At 35.1% G+C, this 23,900-nt stretch overlaps 2 protein-coding genes across 2 annotated transcripts; one reads left to right on the top strand and one right to left on the bottom strand.

Annotated features, from left to right (window-relative positions):
- Nucleotides 1–119: 119 nt before the first annotated feature.
- LOC113054600 (DNA repair protein XRCC4-like) lies at nt 120–19,180 on the bottom strand. The gene is made up of 6 exons (XM_026220260.1): nt 19,047–19,180; nt 14,879–15,021; nt 14,585–14,778; nt 3,277–3,443; nt 1,563–1,712; nt 120–455 (listed from the first exon to the last, which is right to left on the bottom strand). The coding sequence occupies exons 1-6, from the start codon at nt 19,049–19,051 to the stop codon at nt 290–292; spliced, it is 825 nt and encodes a 274-aa protein (XP_026076045.1). The 5' UTR covers nt 19,052–19,180; the 3' UTR covers nt 120–289.
- LOC113054607 (protein kish-A-like) lies at nt 19,088–23,293 on the top strand. The gene is made up of 4 exons (XM_026220267.1): nt 19,088–19,226; nt 20,083–20,192; nt 22,664–22,698; nt 22,795–23,293. The coding sequence occupies exons 1-4, from the start codon at nt 19,224–19,226 to the stop codon at nt 22,863–22,865; spliced, it is 219 nt and encodes a 72-aa protein (XP_026076052.1). The 5' UTR covers nt 19,088–19,223; the 3' UTR covers nt 22,866–23,293.
- The last annotated feature ends 607 nt before the right edge of the window (nt 23,294–23,900 follow it).

The following is a 23,900-nucleotide window of genomic DNA, read 5'->3' as shown; positions in this document are numbered from 1 at the left end:
AACACAATATTAAGGAGCCTTGAGAAACAAATCAACAAATCCACACAAACTAAATCACAGACTTTGTTAAAAATAGGCTGAGAAAGTTTCAGCCGTAATTTGCATTCAACCAAAAAAAAAAAAAGGTATTTGCATCTTTAAATTGTGGCTCACTGGAGTAGTTCACTGAAAAATGGCAACCTGAAATGACAACCTTACCTACAGTATATGGTTTATATTTTTTAGCTGATGCATTGGGGGAAAAAGGTTTGGAATACAAGTTTGGAAGAACATAATGACAGAATTTGAATTACTGGGTAAAGTTAGAAGAACTACCTTGTGTAAGAGGCCTTGGGTCTGGCTGTCTGGGTTCAGCCTCCTGTTCATCTTCTGTACTGCCTCCATAATCACTCTCTTCAGGACTCTTACCTGCTGCAGTCTCCATCGCCTTGTGGTCTTCACTATCTGCCTTGTTCCTTCAAAGAGAATACAGCAGGTACAACATGCTAATAAGGCATATGAGAAAACATATCACATACTCTCAACATTTCTGTAATGACTGATTCACATGTTCCAAACAAAGCGAGAAAAAGACAGAACATTTGTAGTGCTGTATTTTGCATCAAAAGTTTTTATTACATTCAAAATGAAAATGTATGAAAATTTGTGAAAAATTTTTTCCATGATCTCACATCCTTTTTTTTTTTTTTTTGAAATATACACAACCATTTAAATGTTTGGGATCAGCTAAGATAAAAAAAATATATATATATATTCTGTATTTTTATTTTGAAAGATGCATTAATTTGTTTGAAAGTTACAGTAAAGATGTATAAAAAAAGATATATTTAAAATAAATGCTGTTATTTTGAACTTTGTCAAATAATTCTGAAAAAAGTATTGTGGTGTCTACAAAAATATTAAGCAGTATTTCACCAATGATAATAATCAGAAATGTTTCTTGAGCAACAAATCAACATATTAGAATGATTTCATGTGACTCTGGAGACTGGAGGAATGATGCAGCTTTAAATACAGCTTTAACATCAAAGAAACAAATTACATTTTAAAATAAAAAAACGGTTACTTTGAATTGTAATAATGTTTCACAAAATGAATGTTTTTACTGAATTCATAGAAATGCAGCCTTGGTGAGCAGGAGAGAAGTAGTGTACAAATAGATATAACTATTGCTACTATTTGTTTCAAATAAATTTTTATTTGTTTTATTTATTCAGCTGTCATAAATGGCACAAAAATAAGACACCTTCAAGTGTCTTCATCAAGGGAAGAACAGTGACTGAACCTCTTGGCTTTGTACCTAAACATTTGAAGTTTTCCATCATGCCACAGTTCTGAACTAGTGTAGAGTTTGTTGCTGTAGTTTTAAAAACATTTTCCATTACAAAAGAAAAAAGAAAAGTGGGCTCAACACAAAACTAGAAGTGACATTCATGAACATAATATCATAATTGGATTACCTAACGAAAGGGATATTTCATAACAGGAGAAGGGAAATGTTGAGATAAAACATGTTTATGATCATGTGAGGTATCATGAGGAAACGTCGCACACATCTTTACCTCAGTCGATTCTCTTCAACAGATTCCTCCAGCTCTTTGACTCTTTTCTGCAGGTCTCGGAGTTTGACTTTCTTCTCGTTTAGGACCAGCACAAATCGGCTGTACAAGTCTCTCTCCAACCTCTCCTTCCCCTGGACGTACCTTTGCATCCTGTGGAGAGGGTGAAGACCAATGAGACCCACCCAAACACTCATGCAACCCAGTCTCCCTGAGCATGTGACAAGAGTGGAAATGATTAGGTAAGAGAGTGTTTGTATTACTTACAAGTTTTGTGTGTTTATAAGTGGATAAACAGTCATTAGTTAACATGGAAAACATGAAGAGCGTGTAGAACTGAACACCTGTGGTAGCTGTTTGCAAAATACAGGGCTATAAAGTCCTGTCAGTGTTGAGTAGCATTACAAATTCTCCATAATTTTGGTTTTGGAAGATGTTAGAGAGTAAGTGAGGTGGTGATGTCACTGCTGCTATTTCTCAGGAAGAAAAGATTGAAGCAATTACAGTAAAGAGGAGTTTCTGTCAGGTTGGCCTGGGATTCCCTCGTCATTCTCCACCTGAATGAATCATGTGCGCTCTCAGCCAAATATCAGCAAAAAATATTCATATCTACAGTTCCCCCTTTTAGAGTATCACAGCAAAGACAAACTGAAAACATCTTTGTGTACCAAGAGCTCCTTAGTAAACCGTTTAAAAACACAGCCAAGAGACTCGTTCGTTCTGAATCATGAGAGATGATGAGGAGGGGAGAGGGTAATCCAAGAGGAAGTTGTAATGATGAACAGGTGAAAGGCTTGCGCAATCACATTTGTTTGAAATTACTTTTGGCATTACACAAAAAACCGTGTGCAAGTTCCCAGGAAAAAAGAAACAAATCAAACGCATATTCCTCACATTTGTAGACTTTTATTTTTATGCCGTAGTCCATTTATATGTTTGTAAGGTTTCAAGCATCAAAAACAAAAACAAATCATAATTTAGCTTTAAATTGAGTTTTAAAAATAACTGAAAAATATTTAGAACCTAAAAATCAAAAGAAATGATTAAACATCCTATTGGCCAATATAGATAAAGGCAAAAAATTATAAAAATAGATAATAAAACTATAAAAAACAAAAATACAAAAAAAGAAGTAAACCTTAAGTTAAGTTGACTTGAGAAAGCCTGACTAGAAAGATTGTATTAGTTTTATAAGCTTGAAATCTGAATGTTTTAAAGCCATGCAAACTTTATGCAATAGATTTCATATTTGTAGAAGCTGCTACTAAATATTTTAGCATTCATTTTGTTAATTAAGTTTAAATAGAAAATAAATAGGTTGGCTTTCTAAATTATTTTTAATATCAATTTTACTGTCTCTATGTAAACACACACACACACATATATATATATATATATATATATATATATATATATATATATATATATATATATATATATATATAATTACATATTATAGTTATATGCGATTAGTAATTAACAAAAATATCTTTGTTAATATATAATAATATTACTGAATATTTATTTTTATTTATAATTGAACATATATATATATATATATATATATATATATATATATATATATATTACAGAATATTAATAAATGGTACTTTAGATAGCTCTGTTCTACAAATATTAGTATTTATTCCAAACATCCTTTTCTACAGCTCTGTAAGAGCTATGCGAGTTGAGGAGTATTGATCTGGTTTGGACCTACTCTTTGGTGATATGTTCCTGTTCTCTCCTCAGCTTCTGGTTCTCCTCCAGTAGGTGCTGGTTTTTGGCCTGTAGACGTGTACTCTGCTCCAGGCCATGCCTAATGAGCTCCCTTATGACTTCAGTGGGCTCAGGCACTGCCTGCAGATCCACCACACCGAGCCTGAACTGAGAAATAAAGAGAGAATGAGATTAATAATAGAAAACCTTGTGCAACCTGGCACCTGGAGGAGACACCTGCCCATCAGCTATTAGCATCCTGGCTGGAGAAAATGCTTTGTTTTATTTGTGAATTAGTGTATAGGGAATTCACACTTCAGGGTTTCATTGCCCAATACTGTCTAGCACCTGGACAAACACAACGACATTCAGTCTGTACTGATAAGACAAGCCAACCACTGTGATGAGGGCCAACAGGCGACATCGAGTCTATGATCCTCAAATAGATGAACCCTGAAAGGACACACAAGGGCCGGACGCTCGGCCTGTAGTGTGTGACAATCTGTGAATGATAAGGACGACTGCACTGAAGAGCACTGAAGATAACAGACCTCAAGAGACCTGAGAACACAATGAAGTTCCAGCCGTCAACCTACTGAGACTGCTTCTTAAATCGAACACTTTTTCCTTTAAATGATTCTTGACAGTTGTTATCAAAAGACAGTAAGTGGGAACAAGCATGCAAATTCGTATGACCTTGTTGTGCACAGCTCTAGTAATGAATGCAGTCATTTAGCACACTTGCTAAATTGACTTTGTGCTTACAGGAACAATCATCCTGGAAAATTGAAAGTCTTGACTAACGGCACAATACTCCATTTTACCAAATTAACATTGCTCGTCCAAAATAGTAATTATTCTGTCATTATTTACTCACCCTCAAGTATGACTTACTTTCTTCCAAAGAGGAGTTCCGCATGGTGTCCTGGAAGCTTTTTAGGGAATGGGGATGATTCCGTCAAGCTCCAAAAATGGGCTAAAAAGAAGCACAAAAGTGTCGGAAAGTAGTCCATTCCACTTGTGCACTATTTTCCAAGTCTCTTGAGGACAAACAAGAGTGTTTGAGGAGCAGACTAAATGCTACACTGCTATTGTTATTTCCTAATATTTGCCTACACTGTAGCTCAAATCTCCTTTAATATTATGGTATGATTTTCACTTAAATCTATCAATATTTTCTTAGAATACAACATTGAAGTAGTTCAAATCAATAGTTTGGTGTTTTAAATCATGCAATTATGCTAATGAATCATTCAGACCAATGAGTGAAACTGTTTGACTGATTCGTTAAAATGAAAATAATGAACAAATTCACTCAGAAATAAGACCCATATCAAGCCCAAAATACCTATGACTATACTAGGATGTGAGGTGAATAAATAATGACAGATTCTTTTTTTTAACCATACCTCTTCAGTTTTTAATGCCACACAGAACAAAAGAGCACATACCAGCTGTGATGAAAATATCACATTTACACATCAGTAAACCAGAGATTCAACATGAAACCTTTTCCAGCCAGAATGTGATGTACCATCAAGCAACACTCACACTTTACATGATGAGCTAAGAAGTTCCATGTCTCAGAGAGCTTATTTGGACAAGTCTGTGTAGTGAACCTGGACAGAGCTGATTCGTCCCACATTGGGAAGCCAAACTTTGGAAACACACAGGCTGAATTCCTATTAAAACTCTTATGACTAAGACTAAGTGGTTCTATGCTTAAAAAAACAAATGGTTCTTTTTGAGTCACACAAAATCATCATTTGAACTTGTCTAACCGAACAATAAATGAGAAGACAAGCCGAAGAGAGATATATTTTTTACCTCAAAACAATCACATCTTATAATAAAGATATTTTGATATGCATTACTGATTATTATTAAAATATTTGTAAAAGCATATTCCCTTTTCTTCAAAAGGAGCTAATTTGCTTAAAGGGTTAGTTCACCCAAAAATCTAAATTATGCCATTAATGACTCACCCTCATGTTCGATTTGGTGAACTGGTTAAAAAATATCCGGTTACATCGAATGAATCTCACAACAGACACGGAAGAGAAGACAATGCTGAATAAAGTCGTAGTTTTTGCTATTTTTGGACCAAAATATATTTTTGATGCTTAAGAAAATTCTAACTGACCCTCTGATGTCACATGGACTACTCTGATGATGATTTTCTTACCTTTATGGACATGGGACTGAGAGCTCTCGGACTAAATCTAAAATATCTTTAACTGTGTTCCGAAGATGAACGGAGGCCTCACGGGTTTGGAACGACATGAGGGTGAGTAATGACATAATTTAGATTTTTGGGTGAACTAACCCTTTAAGCCTTAAACTGATTTAAAGGAACAGTTCACCCAAAAATTAAAATATGCTCTCAGGCCATCCAACATGCAGATGAGTTTGTTTATTCATCAGAACAGATTTGGAGAAATGTAGCATTCCATCACTTGCCCACCAGTTGATCCTCCGTAGTGAATGGGAGCCATCAGAATGAGAGTCCAAACAGCTGATTAAAACATCACAATAATCCACAAGTAATCTACACAACTCCAATCCATCAGTTTATGTCTGTGCAGATTTTTCTCCTGATTCAGACGAGACTTTTTCACAAGAAACACAAGAAACTGTTTGATGTTAAAAACATCTTAACAATGGATTTTTTTCTCAGAAAAACACAAGTTTTTGCTTCAGAAGACATTATCTGATGGACTAGAGTGCATTACTTGTGGATTATTGTGATGTTTTTAACCCTCATTCTGACGGCACCCATTCACTGCAATGAATCAACATGGTGAGCAAGTGATGGAATGCAAATTTTTTTCCAAATTGGTTCTGATAAAGAAACTCATATACATATTTAATTCCCAGAGGATGAGTACATTTACAGAAAACTGTAATATTTGTGTGAACTATTTCTTAAATTATGACAATTTTTTAAACATTGACTAGTGGACTTCAGATGGAAAAGGCTGAAAAAGAAAAAGCAAAGCAGAACACAGCCTCTTTAAATAAGAAAAAGTGATGGATTTGCTGACGGACGTGAGGTAGACACACCAAAGATGACAATAATCCAGAGGAGTTAAGGAAATGAAATGTTCCCCCAAAACAGTGACTGAGAATGACCTCTCGACAGAGCTAGCATTGTTTTTGAACATGGCTGGCTGGTCTGGAAAGTATTAGACAGTTTCATCTCTGCAATCAGTCAAGTGGCCGGCAGAACCCAGAGCAGATGCCATCATATCCCCGCGAGGACGCTGGGAACTGATCTCCGTTTGTCCCTATGGGAATGGTCGTTTTCTAGGTGCCACAAATGCACTAAACCACACACAGAGTGCTGGACCTCCCAAAGTTTCAAAGGAATTTTTCAGAGTCTGACCACATAAAAGTCACGTGGCTATGAAAACGTGCATCACAGCTAAACTACTATTATGAACAAAGACAGCTTTGCAAAAACCTGTTACAAATAAAGAAATAAATAAAATAACATATTTCTTAAAAAGATATAGCAGAAATTTTACATTGCATATCTATTTAATGTACAATAGCAAATATATCTATTATATATGCATAAACACACATACTGTACAGTGGGTATAGAAAATAATCACCCACTTTAAAATAATCTAATTTTGTTTCTTTGCAGTCTGAAATGTTTTTCTTTTATCCAGCTGTATTTAATCAATGCAACTTATAACATCCAAGCAAAAGATCATAACAGCAACATGTCAGAGAGAGAAAAAAAACATGATTAACTGAGTTTGGAAAAAGGATCAGCCCCCTCCTACAAAAGACTTGTAAACTCAGTCAGGTGTAGCTAATCACCTTCTCAATGGCACTTTAAGCCATTTGACTTTCAACTGTGTTCAGCTGTGGTCATTTTCATCAGCTCAGAATGAAAAGAGCTTTCCTGGAGCATTTCAGTCCTTGGTTGTGCAACTGAAGCAAACAATCAACTATGGGTGGCAAGGCACTGTCAAAAGAACTCTGGGAGAAAGTTGTGGACAGGAGATAGATGGGATAACAAAAATTCAAAGGCTTTATCACTGCATAGAATCAAGGTGAAGTCTATTATTAAAATTTGAAAAGTATTTGATTCGACACAGACCTTCCCTGGATCAGGATGAGACACCAAAGTGGATGAAAGAGCCAGAGGAAACTGGTCAGAGGTGACCAAGAGAACTACAGTAACTCTGAAGCTGTCGCACAAATGTGGCTTATATTATATGTTCTGAGCTTTGCCAAAATGCACCTTGAAGATTCTGAGGCAGATGAAACTAAAACTGAATTTTTTGGCCTCAACACCAAACGATATGTCTGACGGAAAACCAATACAGCTAACCATCCAAAAACAGCATTCCTACAGTAAAGAATGTAGTTGGTAATATCCTGTTACGGGGTGTTTCTCTGCAGCAGGGACTGGAGGACGTCAGGATCGAAGGAGATATGGATGGGGAAAATATCGTCAAATTCTTGAGGAAAATCTGCTGCCCTCAACACTGAAGGAGAAAAAGGTGAATGTCCTTGCATGTCCTAGTCCAGGGATAGGCAACTCCAGTCCTGGAGGGCCACTATCCTGCAGAGTTTAGCTTCAGCCCTCATAAAAACTTTTTTTGTTTGTTTAATTAGGGTTGGAGCTAAAATCTGCAGGATAGTGGCCCTCCAGGACCGGAGTTGCCTATCCCTGTCCTAGTCAGAACCCAGACTTAAACCCCTTAAACAGAATTTAACTTTGTCCGTCTTCATTTTAGGCTGCAAAGCAACAAAATGTGATTATTTTAAAAGGGGGTAATTCTTTTCTATACCCACTGTATATACTGTGTAAATATATATTCATACAGTGCACAGCCTAAATGAATACACCCCCTCTTAAACTTAACAAATTCAGCTAATCAATAGAAACTCATTTAACCTATTCCAGGGCCCATATTTACAAAATAGATACTTCTGGGAATCCATACTCTGGTCTCAAGAGACCAACTCAATCATTTTGGATCCAAAAGCATCCAAAATGTTCTGGTGTTGCTAAAGGTGGAGTGCAGTGAGAAGTGCTTGGTACCAACAGTGATGTTCAGTGGTAGTAAAGCTCTTCTGTAGAGATGAATGAGTGCTGAAGGTGTGAGGGAGTTGTGCTTTATCAATGCTGGCATGAATTCACACACTACTGTGTGATGTAATACAAAAACTTGAAACAGAAGATGCTATCCTCCTCTCATTCCATGCCTTACTGGGCATTTTTTTCAGCATGACAATGAATATATTAATTCTCCCATGGTAAAAATCTTTCAGTGGACATGTATTTCACTCAATCTTAATCCTCTTGAACAGCTGTGGGGGATTCTTTACAGACGAGCTCAGCAAAACTCCCCATTAAAGACCAGAGCATTTAATTCAGGAGTTAAACAGGACAGATGTGATTTACATATATGTATATATATATATATATATATACATATACACATATGGGATGTAAAATATCGATTAATTATAATCGATTGTCGTTTTAAATTAACGATCAATTAATCGTTAACCATAATGCTGCAAAATGCATCTATTGCAGGCAGCAGTCACTGGCATGACAGGATGTGCAAAAGCCACACACACACACAACCAACGCTTTCTCACTTGAATGAATGGGGTTTTAGTCTGAATAAAATTCTAGTATATATATACACATACATACATACACTAAAAATGTTTCTAAGTCTTCTCAGTGGTGTAACACTGAAGAGATCAGTTTACTTGATGACGGCTCAGTTTAAACACATCCACATGTGTTGGACAGGAGTTTGTGTAGCCTACCTCTGGGATGCAGAGCATCAGTGTCAAGCTAGTTTACAGCTGTGATCTTCCACACGCTGCCAGGAACACTTCCACATGTGCCACAAAAAGATTTGCTTCTGCGCCAACACATGAGAAGTGCTAAATAATTAACAGCAAAAGGAACAAAAGAAAGAAAAGCAGGGTTTTTTTCCCCTCAAGATCCCCCTGAATGTTGGTCTGATAGCAATTACAGCATTTACAAATACATGGGGGCATTGAGAACCAAACCATGGCAACTTTTAAAGTCCCTCATGTTTGCTGTTTGTTTGTTGGATTATTTGAGTAAACCGGATCATATCATTTTGGAGTTGGCACTTGGGTCTGCATGAGAAACTACGATCAAATCAAATACTCTGAGGTACAGATGGTAAGCATTTCATTGTGGGCTGTTTAATTTAAACCAATCAGATCCTTATTTCCTTACCAACCTCACCTCATGCCACCTCCATGTGCCCTATCACGCCACAACGTGAGCAACAGGACCAACAACTTTAGGAAAATGTGGTCCTGGCAGAGGCCATGGGAACTAACGTCCTTTCATCACTGCACATCTGTTTTTCACCAAAAAAGGCAATGTTTTGTAATGATATTCTTCAACACTAATAAACAAAATATTCTTATAAATTATAAAAAATAAATATATTATATATATTACTAATTATATAGCTATAATTTCAAAATCCTTGGCAGCCCTTCGGAGAAGCATTCTTTTGATTTTGGTAGCCCAAAATGAATTTAACTAGCCCAAATAAAAGAGAAATCATCTGAACTTCACTGGGGACAATTCAGCATGATAAAAATGTCTGTGATTGTATTTTTTCTTCAAATAGGTCAAGAGAGTAGAGTTGCAATGGATCACAAAAGTCATGGCTCAGCTCATATTACAAATTTTGAGTCACAGATTGACTCAAGTCACAAACTGGTTCTTTATTTTCTAACGAACAGGTACTTCTTAAAAAAAAACAATAAAAACTGGTAGCATAACTAATACAGGTCAAACATTTTTAAAGACAAGTGAACCATAATTCCCAACAAATTTCAAGCATAGATAAATAAAACAACAAAGTTACAAAACAAAAATAAGGTCTAATATTAGTTTTCAGGTATAGAAATGTAATAATTCAGTGTAAAATAATACTGCATATGTTCACTGACTGATCAATTAAATATAGATTCAGTTTTGTTAAAGTTGTGTTTTGATGTTTGATTAACATAAGAACACAGAAAGCAAAAGGTTTTTTATAAGCGTCTGTCCTTTTAAAGGGATAGTTCACCCAAAAATGAAAATTAATAAATAATAATATATAATAATATATGTAATATATAATTTTAGATAAATGTTATATAATATACAATACATACAACCATTATATATATTTTTGTAATATTGTAATTGTGACTGGTCATATGTTAACGAGCTTATGATTGTGTCCACATCAAACAAAAAAAATTTAATATCCTTTTGAGATTCCAAGAATACCACTGTGTCATCATGTTGTGCAAACTGTTAAAGAAAATGCCTGTTTTCACTTAGACACTGATGGCCCACCTGTAAGGAACCTGAGAGAGGAGTAATTCATGCTTTAGGAAACAGAAGTCAGGGTGTTCCTAAGTCTTTAAAGAGATATTGTAATGAAAGTGCCGTCTTCAAACGCTTGTGTCAGAGCTGTCCTGGCAGGCCAAACACCTGCTTTCCCAAACCTCAACCTGACCATTTGCGCATGAGTCTTTAAAGATCTTCTGTCAGCTGTTGCACTGAAGAATGCAGCAGCTGTGTCTTACCAGCACCACTGGAAGCATGAAGAAAACCACAAACAAATTACTTGGAAAGAAACTTCCCTTCAGGTTTTACAGATTTCAAAAAGTAGAAAATAACCAAAATCACAAACCTCTCTAAACTCTAAACACAAACCTAGCTGCACGATTTGAGGAACCATTCATGTGATAAGTACGAAAGTGGTTAGAAGGAATAGTTCACCTAGCATGTGCTCTAATGTAGCACTGCTTCACTTGCTCATCAATGGATCCTCTGCAGTGAATGGGTGCCATCAGAATGAGAGTCCAAACAGCTGATAAAAACATCACATGTACACAGTTAATGGGTTTTAAAAAATGTAAGGAATTATAAATTATACCAACATTGTTTGGACTCATTCTGACGGCACCCATTCACTGCAGAGGATCCATTGATGAGCAAAGTGATCAGGGTGAGTCATTTTACAGCAAATTATCATTTTTGGGTTAATTATTGTTTATGGGATTGGTCATTAACTAAATAATATTTGATTAACGACTTTTAAAAGTATCATTTTATTAAGATCTTATGTAATACTGAATAGAACGCTCATGCCTCAGCAGTCCATTAATTACCTCATATAGTTACTAAATCCTAACAGTGGCACAATAACACTTACATAAGTGCTCATTCAGATTTTAAAGCATATATGGAGCTAAGGAAGCAAGCGGAGAAACGTCAAATGTCCAAAACAGCTTTACTCGAGAGAAGAATAATGGATAAACTACAGTGTGGGAGCTCAGACACGTCTGTGGGAAGCTACAGAGGCCTTGAACACACTCGAAAGTCAGGAAAAGGATGACTGGAGTCTGAAAAAAATAAATAAAATGCTTTCTGTAAGCCTAGAAGTCAAAATGGTAGTTCAATGTTTCTTGTAAGCAAAATAATAGCATCATTACTGCTGATTATATTGTGCAATATTCCTTCCCTCTCCATGCCAGTTACAGTAGGCCACAAAATGTCAGCAAGCAACCTAATAAACATTATGAAGAATCCTTTACGCAAAATTATACATTTGGCCAAACATTCCTCACCTTCCCGGGGGCAGTTCCCTTTTTCCAAAACAGACCCTTGATGTTTCCATTTAGTCACCTCTATAGTTGTGGCAGGAAAAAAGAGAAATGACTTGAACACAAGATCATTAACGTCTAATGAGTTGAGCAACAGGGCATTACAGAAATGTAGAAAAATCACAGACAATTTATAAAAAATAATATACCAGAATTTCAAGCTTACAAAACAGCTTAAGCACTGTTGCACTCTTTAACTATATATCAGTGGTTCTTTGCAGGAGGGTAATGATCCGAAATGAGCCACAAGTCTTTTCTGAGAGACTCCATTTCCAAAAACATTTCAAGATGCATAAAACCTCCAAAATTCAGTAGACGTTTACAATTTAAACTGAATTTGTTATTTTTTTTCTTTTGTCTTTATATATATATATATATATATATATATATATATATATATATATATATATATATATATATATATATATAAAATTAAGGTCATTTTTAAGCTGGTATATGCGCTATTGTCTGGGGTTTTATCCAATTTATTTCTGAAACATCATGTGACACAGAAGACTGGAGTCTGGAGCCACTGAAAATTCATATATTCATAATAACTTATGCATTTACATAATAATATAATAAATGCAAATACATTTTTTTTTTAAATGTGAAAATAGAGAACAGTTCTTAAAAAATTTCAAAGCATTATAAATTCAGCCTTGGTAAACAGAGAACTGTATATACGGCAGGGGCCCTCAGGGGCCTGTGTGGGGCCTATTGTTATTTAAAGTCAAAAAGGCCTCACTTTATCCCAAAAAATCAGTGTGCAAAATTGGTTTCAATTTAAGACGTGACTGAAATCGAGGGAAGGAATCCTCTCTTGAGAGCTGTTTTGGACAAAGCAAACCTTATGTCAGATTCATCTTTCTCCAGGCTTCAGTAATTATGCCACACTATTTCACTACAAACAGACACTTTCTGCAACAATCACAACATGCAGATGGAAGCGAGGATGAATTTTACTTTAACAAAAGCAAAATACAGTATAAAACATCCATTACGTGATCTAGGTCTTACTCTTGAAGTAAGAGTTTACCAAAGACTTCCCAGACACAGGAGTTTCTCGGCAAGAGATCAAACGAGGGGAACCTCCTTTAAAGCTCAAGATTAAGAGCGGTAGCTTTTTGGGAATGGTTAAGTGTTGAGAGTGATTTAGGCCAATCACGGGTTCAGCAGAGCCTCAAGCAAGCAGAGATCGCACAGTCTTCCTCTCATCCATCAAACTGATGTGCTCTCATAGAGGAACCAGTGGAGGAGAGGGACATGGGAATGAACGAGTGACCGAATAAAAAATTGTTCATAACAGACAGAATCAATCAACAGATGTGTTACCATAGAGGAAAAAGACCAATGGAGGGAAATTAATTAATTAATAAATGAAAGAACGACTGAACGAACAAGCAATCAAATAAAGTGAACAAACAATGAATAATTTCAAAATGTTTGTGCTTGTCTCATAAATAAAATAAAATATAAAAATATCTATCCTTCTAGCATCTCTATCCATCCATCTACACACACACAGGGCAAAAAAGGCTTAATATAATGAGTGAAAAGCAAACAAACAAACAAGAGAATGAATGAGGAAATGAACAAACAAAACCTGAATTAAACTAAGATTAAAAATGGATTGAGGAAATATCACTGCTAATAAAAAAAACTCCTTACATTTTACCTAATTTTTCATTCAAAAATATAAATGTATCTCTATTAGAAAGTAATCATTTAACCTGTTAAATGTCACCCCGTCCCGTATACGGGACACCTACGTTGACTATACTATATTACAATCAAATCTAATCTAATCTTGACAAACTATATATCGTTGGAAAGGTCTAAGACTCCCAAATATATATTATACCAATATTTTTTGTTAAAAATTATGTAGGAAAAGTAATAGATCAATTTATGACAAGAGTGCACCCTCAGAAATCTACATTACCAAAGGAGCTTTGACCTTTGTTTAAAAAAAAGACTTCCTCGTTGCCTTTTTCTCTATCACTTTTTAGAAATCATCAGAAGTTATATATCACTTGAAAACATAAAATCTCAAAATTCATCCTTTAAAACCAATTTTAAAATCAGACATTGCATTACCATGTAAATGGCACATCAAAATCATGTTACAAAATGTTTTCAGTCATGAAATATAAAAATTTAGGTTTGTATCATGCACATTCAAGTCTATCTTCAAAAACGTGAGTGACAGTTATCAGGTTAACTTTTTTTCTCCTTTGTATGTATAGTAATAGTATGGTGTCACAGAAGCTTCCTATTCGACATGATCCAGTCTCTGTCGACTTTTTACAAAAACGTTAAGAATGTGTCACACATTGGATATTGTTCCTCATATTATATTTGAGAAAATAAAGAAAAAAAATTGATGTGAACGTTCCACTTAAAGTTGTGTTAGTCAAGTCACTTACATCATCATGGGTCAGATTATCATTTTTACAATTTGACTTAAACTACATAACATACTGGCCAACTTTAGCATTAGTTCCCCAGTGAGTGTTAACTTTGTACCCTGCCTGCATTCTATGTGATTGAGCATCAATCAGCGAGACTATAACATCACTGTGCTGCATAGCGGTCTCAGGCGTGCCACTCACCGAGATGTCGTTCTGCACCTTCTCATAAGACAGCTGCAGCAGGGGGCGGCCAGGTCTCTCAGGTGTCAGGTGGAAGCTGTATTCCCCCTCCGCTGCCGGTCCCTCTCCGGTCAGAGCCAGGTGCAGGTCACCAACATACCTCTCCCGCTCCATCTCCATCTCCTGGGCTTCACGGGACACATCCTCCTCTGAAACTAACAAATGAAACCAATGCAAAGGCCTGTGGTTTGAACCGTGGCAGTTTGGAAGGCTCTTCATGTCATTTAAATGGGATCATTTGTCATCCTACAGTACCTTCACCACTCCATGCAGAGATGCCATCAGACAGAAGGATAACAAAGCCAGAACCAAGATCCTCAGCCCACTCTAGCTTGAGAAAAAACGTGTGATGAGGCTCAGAGGCAATGGAGATCTGACGCACGCTAGTGCTGCAACAGCTGCAAAAAAAACCAAAATAATAAATCATAACATCACACACAGCTAAAACAAAGAAAATGACCACACAATACACTGCGTTCTATTACATCTGTAAGAATGAACAAACGGATTCAAAAAACTTCAAAAGTATCTGCACTAATACTTATAAATACATATGGATGAAACAGACGCTTAAAGGGATAGTGCATCCAAAAATGTAAATTCTGTCATCATTTACTCACCTTCATGTTGTTCCAAACCTGTATAAGATATTTTAAAGAATGCTGGTAATCAGACAGTTAGTGTTTGCCATTGACATAGTATTGACATAGTATTTTTTTTTTCCTACTATGGAAGTCAATGGCAACCACCAACTGTCTGATTACCAGAAATCTTCAAAATATCTTCTATGTTCAACATAGGAAAGCAACTCAAACAGGTTTGGAACGACATGAGGGTGACTAAATGATGACAGAATTTTCATTTTTGGGTGAACTATCCCTTTAATTTCAACAATTTGTACCTAATATATATTAGTATAATTTTATAATAATATATATTATATTAATTTAATATTTGCATTATTATAAATAATATTATTTCAAATAAAATATAAACATAATTTGAAAAACTATAATATAAGATATTATAAATAAATTATATAATTTACAATTAATTAAAAAACTAGATATTTTATTAATTTAGGAAATATTACTAATACACAAACACATATGTTTATACAGTGTTCCTGTAGCTCAAGTGGTAGAGCATTGCATTGTCAAGGGGGTTCGATTCCCCGGGAACATTTGATATGACTGTATGTTGCTTAAAGTGTCTGCTTAATTCATAAATTTTATTTAATTTTTAAATTTAATTTACATATCTATAATTATTTATATAATTTTATATATAATTTTAAAATTAATAATATTATATATTTGTCAATATATATTTCATTTAATTGTTTTATCTCAATAAAAATGACATTATAATTAATTAATTTAAAAAACCAATGATGCCTTGTTATAAATATAAAGTACTTGTACTATAGGCCAGGGCTACATCTACTTATTTTCAGTACTGTGGAAAATGTATGTAAATCTGTGGAATGGATTTCAAATGGTTGCAGACCTCACCCGAGTCAGAAAATCCAGAGTGATGTGTGAGAAACGGCTGACCTCTCAGGTCAGAGCTGACGATGTGCAGTGGAGAGGGGAAAGGTGAAGGACAACATGCGAAACATTTGAGTCGACTGACTTTAACTCGCTTGTCAAACTGATAATCAGTGTCCAAAACCCTCAGCGAACAGTTCACATCTGTTTCCCCTCCCGTCGTGCATCACAACCAATTGTTGCTATTCTTGACATGACTTTTGTGCAAACCGTGGCTTAAATTTACAGCGGGGTCGTTGTTACCAACGACTGCTCTCTAAGCGCTCTGAGGGAACAGGACAGCCATTCATTAGTCACAGTAACATCTGCACAGAGGTGATTCTTCGCCCTCTGTAATGACAGATGCAGAAAAGCCTATAGGAATACAAGAAGGCGGCTTTGACAAATAAGACAAAGAATTCTCTGAAGATTTGGCTGGGAAGCCAAGAAGGGGTCGGGTCGGAAAGTTGGATGTGGCTCGCTCCTCAAGATGAACTTCCCAAACATTTATCCATGGTCCTGTTTTATCCAAACAAGATTTAAGTGCCACGTTCCCATCCAGAATGTGTGACTATGGCTGCTATCTTTCCAGCGGCATCTGTCTGGCCTGGGTAACGGGGGATGAGAGAAAGCTGTTCTTAAAAGGTGGTGAAGTATACAAGGGGGTCCCAAGTCATGTTCTATATATGGGATTGGGAGATGAGAGGGGATAAGGGACTCGGATAGGGGAATCGTGATAACATGAAAAAAAAAAAAAAAAAAGAAACCTGCTTGGGTTGCTGAACAAAGAATCAGAATTTAATTGTGATCACGATTTCTGCTTCTCTCAATTTATTTACCATAATTGTCTGCCATATTTGCCCGCTGGTTATTTATCCAAAAAACGTTTCATTTTAATATGGCATTTGCGTTATGCATTAGTAACAAGCCTCTACACGCTTTCATGTTTGCGGTTGCCAGATTTTAAGAATTTAAATCCTCCAATCAGAGCAATATTTGTGATTAACCATTAAACCATTATCGTGCAGCTCTATCTAGTGGCTTTATGGAAGAATAATGATAGATTGGCGTTCAAAGGTTTGAAGTCTGTAACATATTTTAATGTTTTTGAAAGAAGTCTCTTCTGCTCCACAAGGCTGCAATTATTTGATCAAAAAATCTGTAATATTGTGAAGTATTTAAACCTGTACCATTTTAAATTGAACAAAACTTGACAGAAGGGATTTATAATTATGAAGGCCTTAGTCATACTAACACTAGCAGTCATGAGAGATTATTGGTTGCTTAATAATATATGTGAGAGCTATTGAACGACACTGACTGAGGTGTAATTAAGACACATTCCACTGATGGTCGAGGTCCACAGATGGTCTCGACCATCTCAACAAAACAGTCTTGTCTAAACAAGACCGACATTCTGCATAAATGACAATTTCTTTCAGGAAGGTAACAAAACATGCACAAGTAACCCTGAAAAAAAAACCCTCTTCTTTCCTGCACAGCGATGGAAACAGAATGGGGTTCCTCAGTGGTTAAAATCAGGAAGAAATGTCTGGGTACGTCCATAAACAGTTTTAGAGTGCATTTAGATTGCAGAGAGCATCACTGACAAGTAGACAGTCAGTTCTGTAACAAAAGCCTCAGTGATAGCAGACGGCCAACTTTAGCTACTGCCCAATGAGATGACATCACAGAGACACTGACCACAAAAAAATCAGGTAAAATACTTCAAACATCACTGTAAATGAAAAGAAACCTCATCATATATATACATATATACATATATATATATATATATATATATATATATATATATATATATATATATATATATATATATATAAATAAGGGATCAGTAAGATGTGTTTTATTTTTAAGTCTCTTCTGCTCATCAAGACTGCATTTATTTGATCAGAAATACAGAAAAAAAACGAATTCTGTGAAATATTATTACAATTTAAAATAGTGGTTTTCTAGTTGAATACTTTAAATAAAATGTATTCCTGTCGTGCAAAGCTAAACTTTCAGCATCATTACTCGAGTCTTTAGGGTCACATAAAAAATCATTACAATATGCTGATTTATTATCAATGCTGGAAACAGTTTTGCTGCTTAATATGTTTTTAAAATATGTGTGTAATATGTTCTTTTTTTTAGGATTTTTAAATAATAAAGAGTAAAAAAAAAAGAACAGCCTTTATTCAAAAAAGAAATCTTAAATGCTTTTATTCTGCAAGGATGTGTTAAATGGATAAAAAGTGATAATAAAGATTTTAGAAAATAGAAAAAAGATTTCTATTTTGAATAAATACAGTTCTTTTTTAATTTATTAATCAAATAACCATAATAAATTATATTTTAAAGTATATTAAAATAGAAAACCATTACTTTAAATTGCAATAATATTTCACAATATTAAATGCAGGCTTGATGAGCAGAAGAGACTTCTTTAAAAAACATTATAAATCTTACTGGTCCCGCTTTTGAACAGCAGTGTGTGTGTGTGTGTATAAGAACAAATATTTTTCATCAAGATAAAATGTTTTACTTTTTGTAAAAACAGATGTAGACTTTCTGTGAGGAACCAAAACAAACACTAGATTTCAAGGTCAGTAACATGTTGACAACAAAACCCATTTCAGTGCTGCTGCTATATTTCTTCTAAATATGACAAATACAATTATCAACTCTCATGTTTCCTTGTTTTTTGATTATTTGTATCTTTTAGGTGCGTATTTTTATGACTAACGTAGAAATATTCGTTTGTGTTTTGTTTATGACAGGAAACTAATCAGCATTTCCACAAAGAACTCAAACAGCATCCTATTTGTCCCCAACAGGCGCCTTTCCCTCATATCACGACCACATTGCGCTCTACACATGCGAAATCTCACCTCATCGCGGATGCTGTGTGTTAAATGAGTTTTAATTCAAACCAAAACACACTTCTCGAGATTTAATTTCTCTCTCTCATCCGGCTTTTCAACGGTTCGCGCTTCAAGGCTGCCGTACCGGTGACGTAATTTCCATCCTACACCGGAAGTGTGAGTTGGCTGGTTGGGGATATCGAAATGGTAAGTAAAAAAACTGTTATTTTGAAGACGTTTATAGAAGTGAAGTAGAAACGAGCAGTCAATTTAATATAGCTCGCTGAATGTCGACGCGTGCTGTCTGGCGTGGCGGCAAATCCGTCCACGGTGCAGTGAAAGTGAAACAGCTGTCAGAAGTTCAGCGTGCTGTTTGCTGCTGCAGTGATGCAAGAGCATAAACAACCGAGAGCAGCTGACCGTGTGGATCAATGCAGTGAAGCCGAGATCTCTGTCAGCATAGGTCTGTTCTGCACTGTCACTCTTGACTTCAGCTGAACACATCATCTGACAGTATTCAGTGCAGCGAGTGTGATGTGGCAGGAAGAACAGGGCCTTAAACTGAAGACTGCTTGTTTCACCAAAATGCACAGCTGTTCAAAAGTTTTTTGTTACATTTATTTTACAATATTAATATTATGTTATAAAATAATGGTTTTCTATTTTAATAAACTTTAAAATATAATTTTTTTCCTGTGATGCAAATCATGCACATCGTTTAAATAAATCATGCACAAAATGTCATTACATAGTCATAAAAAAATTTACTTTTTTTTGTCTGCGTACTACTATGCATATCACTATCACTGTAGTTTTTAATATTTATTAAAAATAAAAAACTACTTTAAATTACCAAGTACTCAACAACACTGACCCTAGTGTGAATAAATAATAGGTTGTTATTTCAAAACTAATGTTATGGTTTTGCCCACACAAATTACTGTTTCTTCAATCAGTTTAATAAAGAATCAATTAAATTAAACCAGGGGTTACAGTACTTTATAATTATAGTTGTTTATTAATAAGTGATTCATTACTCATTTCCTCTTTCTTTCTCTTGCAGTCTGCCATATTTAATTTCCAGAGTCTGTTGACGGTCATTTTACTGCTCATCTGCACCTGCACGTATATACGAGCTCTCACTCCCAACCTGCTGGATAAGAACAAAACAGGGTATGCTTACTGCCATCCAGATATTTCTATAGTAAACATTCTTATCATTAAAAAAAATGAAAAATTTGCTGAAAAAGTACTCAACCTCAGGCCATCCAAGGTATAGATGAGTTTGTTTCTTCATCAGACCAGATTTGGAGAAATGTAGCATTCCATCACTTTCTCACCAATGGATCCTCTGCAGTGGATGGGTGCCGTCAGAATGAGTCCAAACAGCTGCTAAAAACGTCACAATAATCCACAAGTAATCCACACCACTCCATCAATTAATTTCTTGTGAAGTGAAAAGCTGCGTGTTTGTAAGAACAAATCAAACAAAAAGCACTAAGATGATTTTAACTTCAAACCGTCCTCTTTCCATAAAATTACTTTCTCCAGTGGTCATTAAAAGGGAGAAAGGGAGAAAACAGTTCTAAACAAATGTGTCAGTGGATTTTGATGTTAGAGGACAACAGGAGATGGGCTTTTTCACAAGAGGAAGCATTATTGTGCATTGCTTGAGGATTTCTGTTTTTATCAGCTGTTCGGACTCTTATTCTGACGGCACCCATTCACTGCAGAGGATCCATTGGTGAGCAAATGATATAATGCTACATTTCTCTAAATCTGTTCTGATGAAGAAACTCATCTACATCTTGGATGGCCTGAGGTCGAGTTGGCTGCACTATTCCTTGATGCACCGAAAGACTGGTGATTTAAATGTTTAAGATGTTCTCCAAACAGGCCTGGATTTGGTTTTTGGTTTTATACAAACACTTCAACAGAACAATCTTTTGTTAATTCCCAGAATCAGTCAAATGTTTCCAAGATATTTTTCTCACAGCCAGTCATATTTTCTGTTAATAGTACAAAATCTTTATTTACATTCTTCATTTATTTGATCTGAGTGTCATTGGTCAGTGTTTGTTTTGGGGATGTGTCTGTGAAGTGAGCAACAAGATGTTCGCCACATGTTTAGACCTCACATGACAGGAGCAGGAAATGAAGGAGATAATTCACAACCAGTGATCTGATCGCAAAAAAAGGAGTTGCTACAAATTAAAGTAATGGTTTTCACACCCCCTCAAGTGCCATACAACCGAGCCTTGATTGCTACCAGTAACTGTGACGTACTTCCAGGATGTCCATTTTGGCATTGTGAATTACTGCAAAGTATTCATGGGCAGAAACTTCATGTCACAAAGTAAATGATCGTGTGAAAAGACATCAAATATCTAAGGTCGTGTTTGGAAGACTGTAGCAAATGCCAAGATTGTGAGACCTAAAGAGCGTTTCCTGGAGAAATGTGTTAAAGCTTTGTTTGACGTGGAGAAACAGAGGCTGCGCCGGCTGTTGACAGAGCATGTTGTTGCTGACCTGTTTGTTGTTTCTGTTCAGCACAGATGCCCGTCTGCTCATAGATCTCTGCTCTCAGGCGTCTGTTGTGACATTTCAGGCCCCGTGAAGCTCATCAGTCATCCATAGTTCTGCCCTCTGTAATCTGCTTCACGCTTCCTAGACGAGCAGTCGACAGAAATAAGACTTTGTCTTTCAGTCAAATGTTATCTTAAACCATGGCATCAAAGCCTAATTTTAGTACTTCCAAATCAACATTTAACAGACATACACAATTACAGTCTTTCTTTTCCAGAGAAACAAATATATGTACACTACCGTTAAAAAGTAATCCATACTTTTATTCTCATTAAATTTGTCAGAAGTGACAGTAAAGACATTTTTTGCAAAGAGCTATAGTAAATATAATGAAAAAAAAGTATCATGGCTTCCACAAAATATTAATCAGCACAACTGTTTTCAACATTGATAATAATAAAAATGTTTCATCAGCAGCAAATCAGTATATTCTGAAGGATCATGTGACACTGAAGACTGGAGGAATGATGCAGAAAATACAGCTTTGATCAAAGGAATAAATTACATTTAACAGATATTAAAATAGTATCTTTTGAATTGTATTAATATTCGACAATATTATGCAACCTTGGTGAGGAAAAGAGACTTCTTTCAAAAACTTAAAATCTTCCCGATCCTGAGCTTTTGAATTCATTCATTGTTTTATAGTGGTAATACCAACTGCAGTAAAGATTATATTTTGTTGTGAATTATGGTTTCTTTATGGATTTAAAAAAAAAAAACATCCAAACATTTAAAGAAAAAAAGAGAAAGAAATATGAGTAAATCAGTAATATTTTTAATAATAATAATATGCATTTTATCTTAAACATGGGCAAAAGGTTTGTTCATGTGCATACAAGAAATGTTTTAATAATTTTGTTAAATGTACAAGCTTTGAGCAAAAGAGCCTTGTGAGTAGCTATATATATATATATATATATATATATATATATATATAGCTAGCTAGCTAATTCAGTGGAGGTTCCCAAAGCTGCTTTTTATTATTTCAGTCCACAGTTTTAATTGTTTTATATCTGTTCAAGCGTTAACCATAAACCCTTTCTTTTTGCCCACAGATTCCTTGGAATTTTCTGGAAATGTGCAAGAATAGGTGAGTAATATCATAAAAGCTATGTCACGTATGCATCTTCTTTTTTTTCTATATGATTTATTCTGCTATTTTTTTAATTATTTTTTTACCTTACAGGTGAGCGCAAAAGCCCTTACGTGGCGTGTTGCTGCATCATCATGGCCTTCACGATTTTATTTTCGGAGTAGCAGCAGAAGAATGTAGATCTGGAGCAGCTACAAGATTCTACAGCAGGGAACAAGATGTGTAATTGGGCGACATTCAGACTCTCTCGGTCAGAACTGGCTTCTGGTGATGCATGTGGAGTGCTCTCCGAATACAGCTTGAGCATTTCTCAGCCTTCCAGACCTATTTTTGTAAATACAATTAACTGTTGGTCTCCATGGTATTGCTCCAGTTGTCACTGACCCATGCACCCAAAGCTGATCAGATGTAACATGTTTGTTGTTGGATCCAAAATGCTCGTCAATGACAATTTTAATATGGGACACTGAGGATAAATTTGATGCACTTGGATGTGCTTGATATCATGCTTGTTAAATTGTTTGATTGAATCTGTTGACTTTACATGGAGACGTAGTGAAGTTTGCATTAAAACATGAATTTATTACAGAAATCTTTTTTCTCTCAAATGTTAATTTTGTTACATGTCTGTAGTAGAATAATATTAAAGATCAACAATATATACATATTGGCCATTGTTTAAAGCTGATATGAAGATTGATATTATAAACCAATACAGTAGAATTTTTTGGTTTCGATTTTAGGTGAAAACCAGGCATCAAAACAATTTATGTGCAGAATATATTTTTATGACATGGTAAAAGTTTGAGTTAAGAAAAGGAAAATTGCATTGGACAAATATGCTTGATCTGCTTCCAATATAAGACAAAACAAATCAACAATTAGCAAAATATTATTATTAGTGAAGAATTTTATATTCAGGTTTTTAATAATAATGATAATATAGTTTTTTTATTTACTTATTTTTTTTAAGATATATAGGTAATCTAAAAGTACAGCCTTTTTTTATAAAAGTATAAAAAGTAACATATTTGTTGTGCATTTCTAAATTATATTAATCCATTTTTTAAATTATTGAATTTTTATTGATTGAATTTTATTTATTTTTTGCAAATATAGAGGTAATTATAAATAAGTGCAATGACAAAACAAAAATCTGCATATTGTACATCCCTTGATAATAATAATAATCGGGTAAC

The sequence above is a fragment of the Carassius auratus genome, chromosome 35, assembly GCF_003368295.1.
Source record: "Carassius auratus strain Wakin chromosome 35, ASM336829v1, whole genome shotgun sequence".
NCBI lineage: Eukaryota > Metazoa > Chordata > Actinopteri > Cypriniformes > Cyprinidae > Carassius > Carassius auratus.
This window is presented reverse-complemented; position numbering and strand designations above follow the sequence as displayed.

Excerpts from the sequence above, each read along its gene's own strand:
- LOC113054600 (XM_026220260.1), bottom strand. Across the intron at positions 14,779-14,878 it reads CTCTGCATGGAGTGGTGAAG|TTTCAGAGGAGGATGTGTCC; the intron begins GTACTGTAGGAT and ends TTCATTTGTTAG. Across the intron at positions 1,713-3,276 it reads CAGGAACATATCACCAAAGA|GATGCAAAGGTACGTCCAGG; the intron begins GTAGGTCCAAAC and ends CCCTCTCCACAG.
- LOC113054607 (XM_026220267.1), top strand. Across the intron at positions 20,193-22,663 it reads CTGGATAAGAACAAAACAGG|ATTCCTTGGAATTTTCTGGA; the intron begins GTATGCTTACTG and ends TTTTGCCCACAG. Across the intron at positions 22,699-22,794 it reads CTGGAAATGTGCAAGAATAG|GTGAGCGCAAAAGCCCTTAC; the intron begins GTGAGTAATATC and ends TTTACCTTACAG.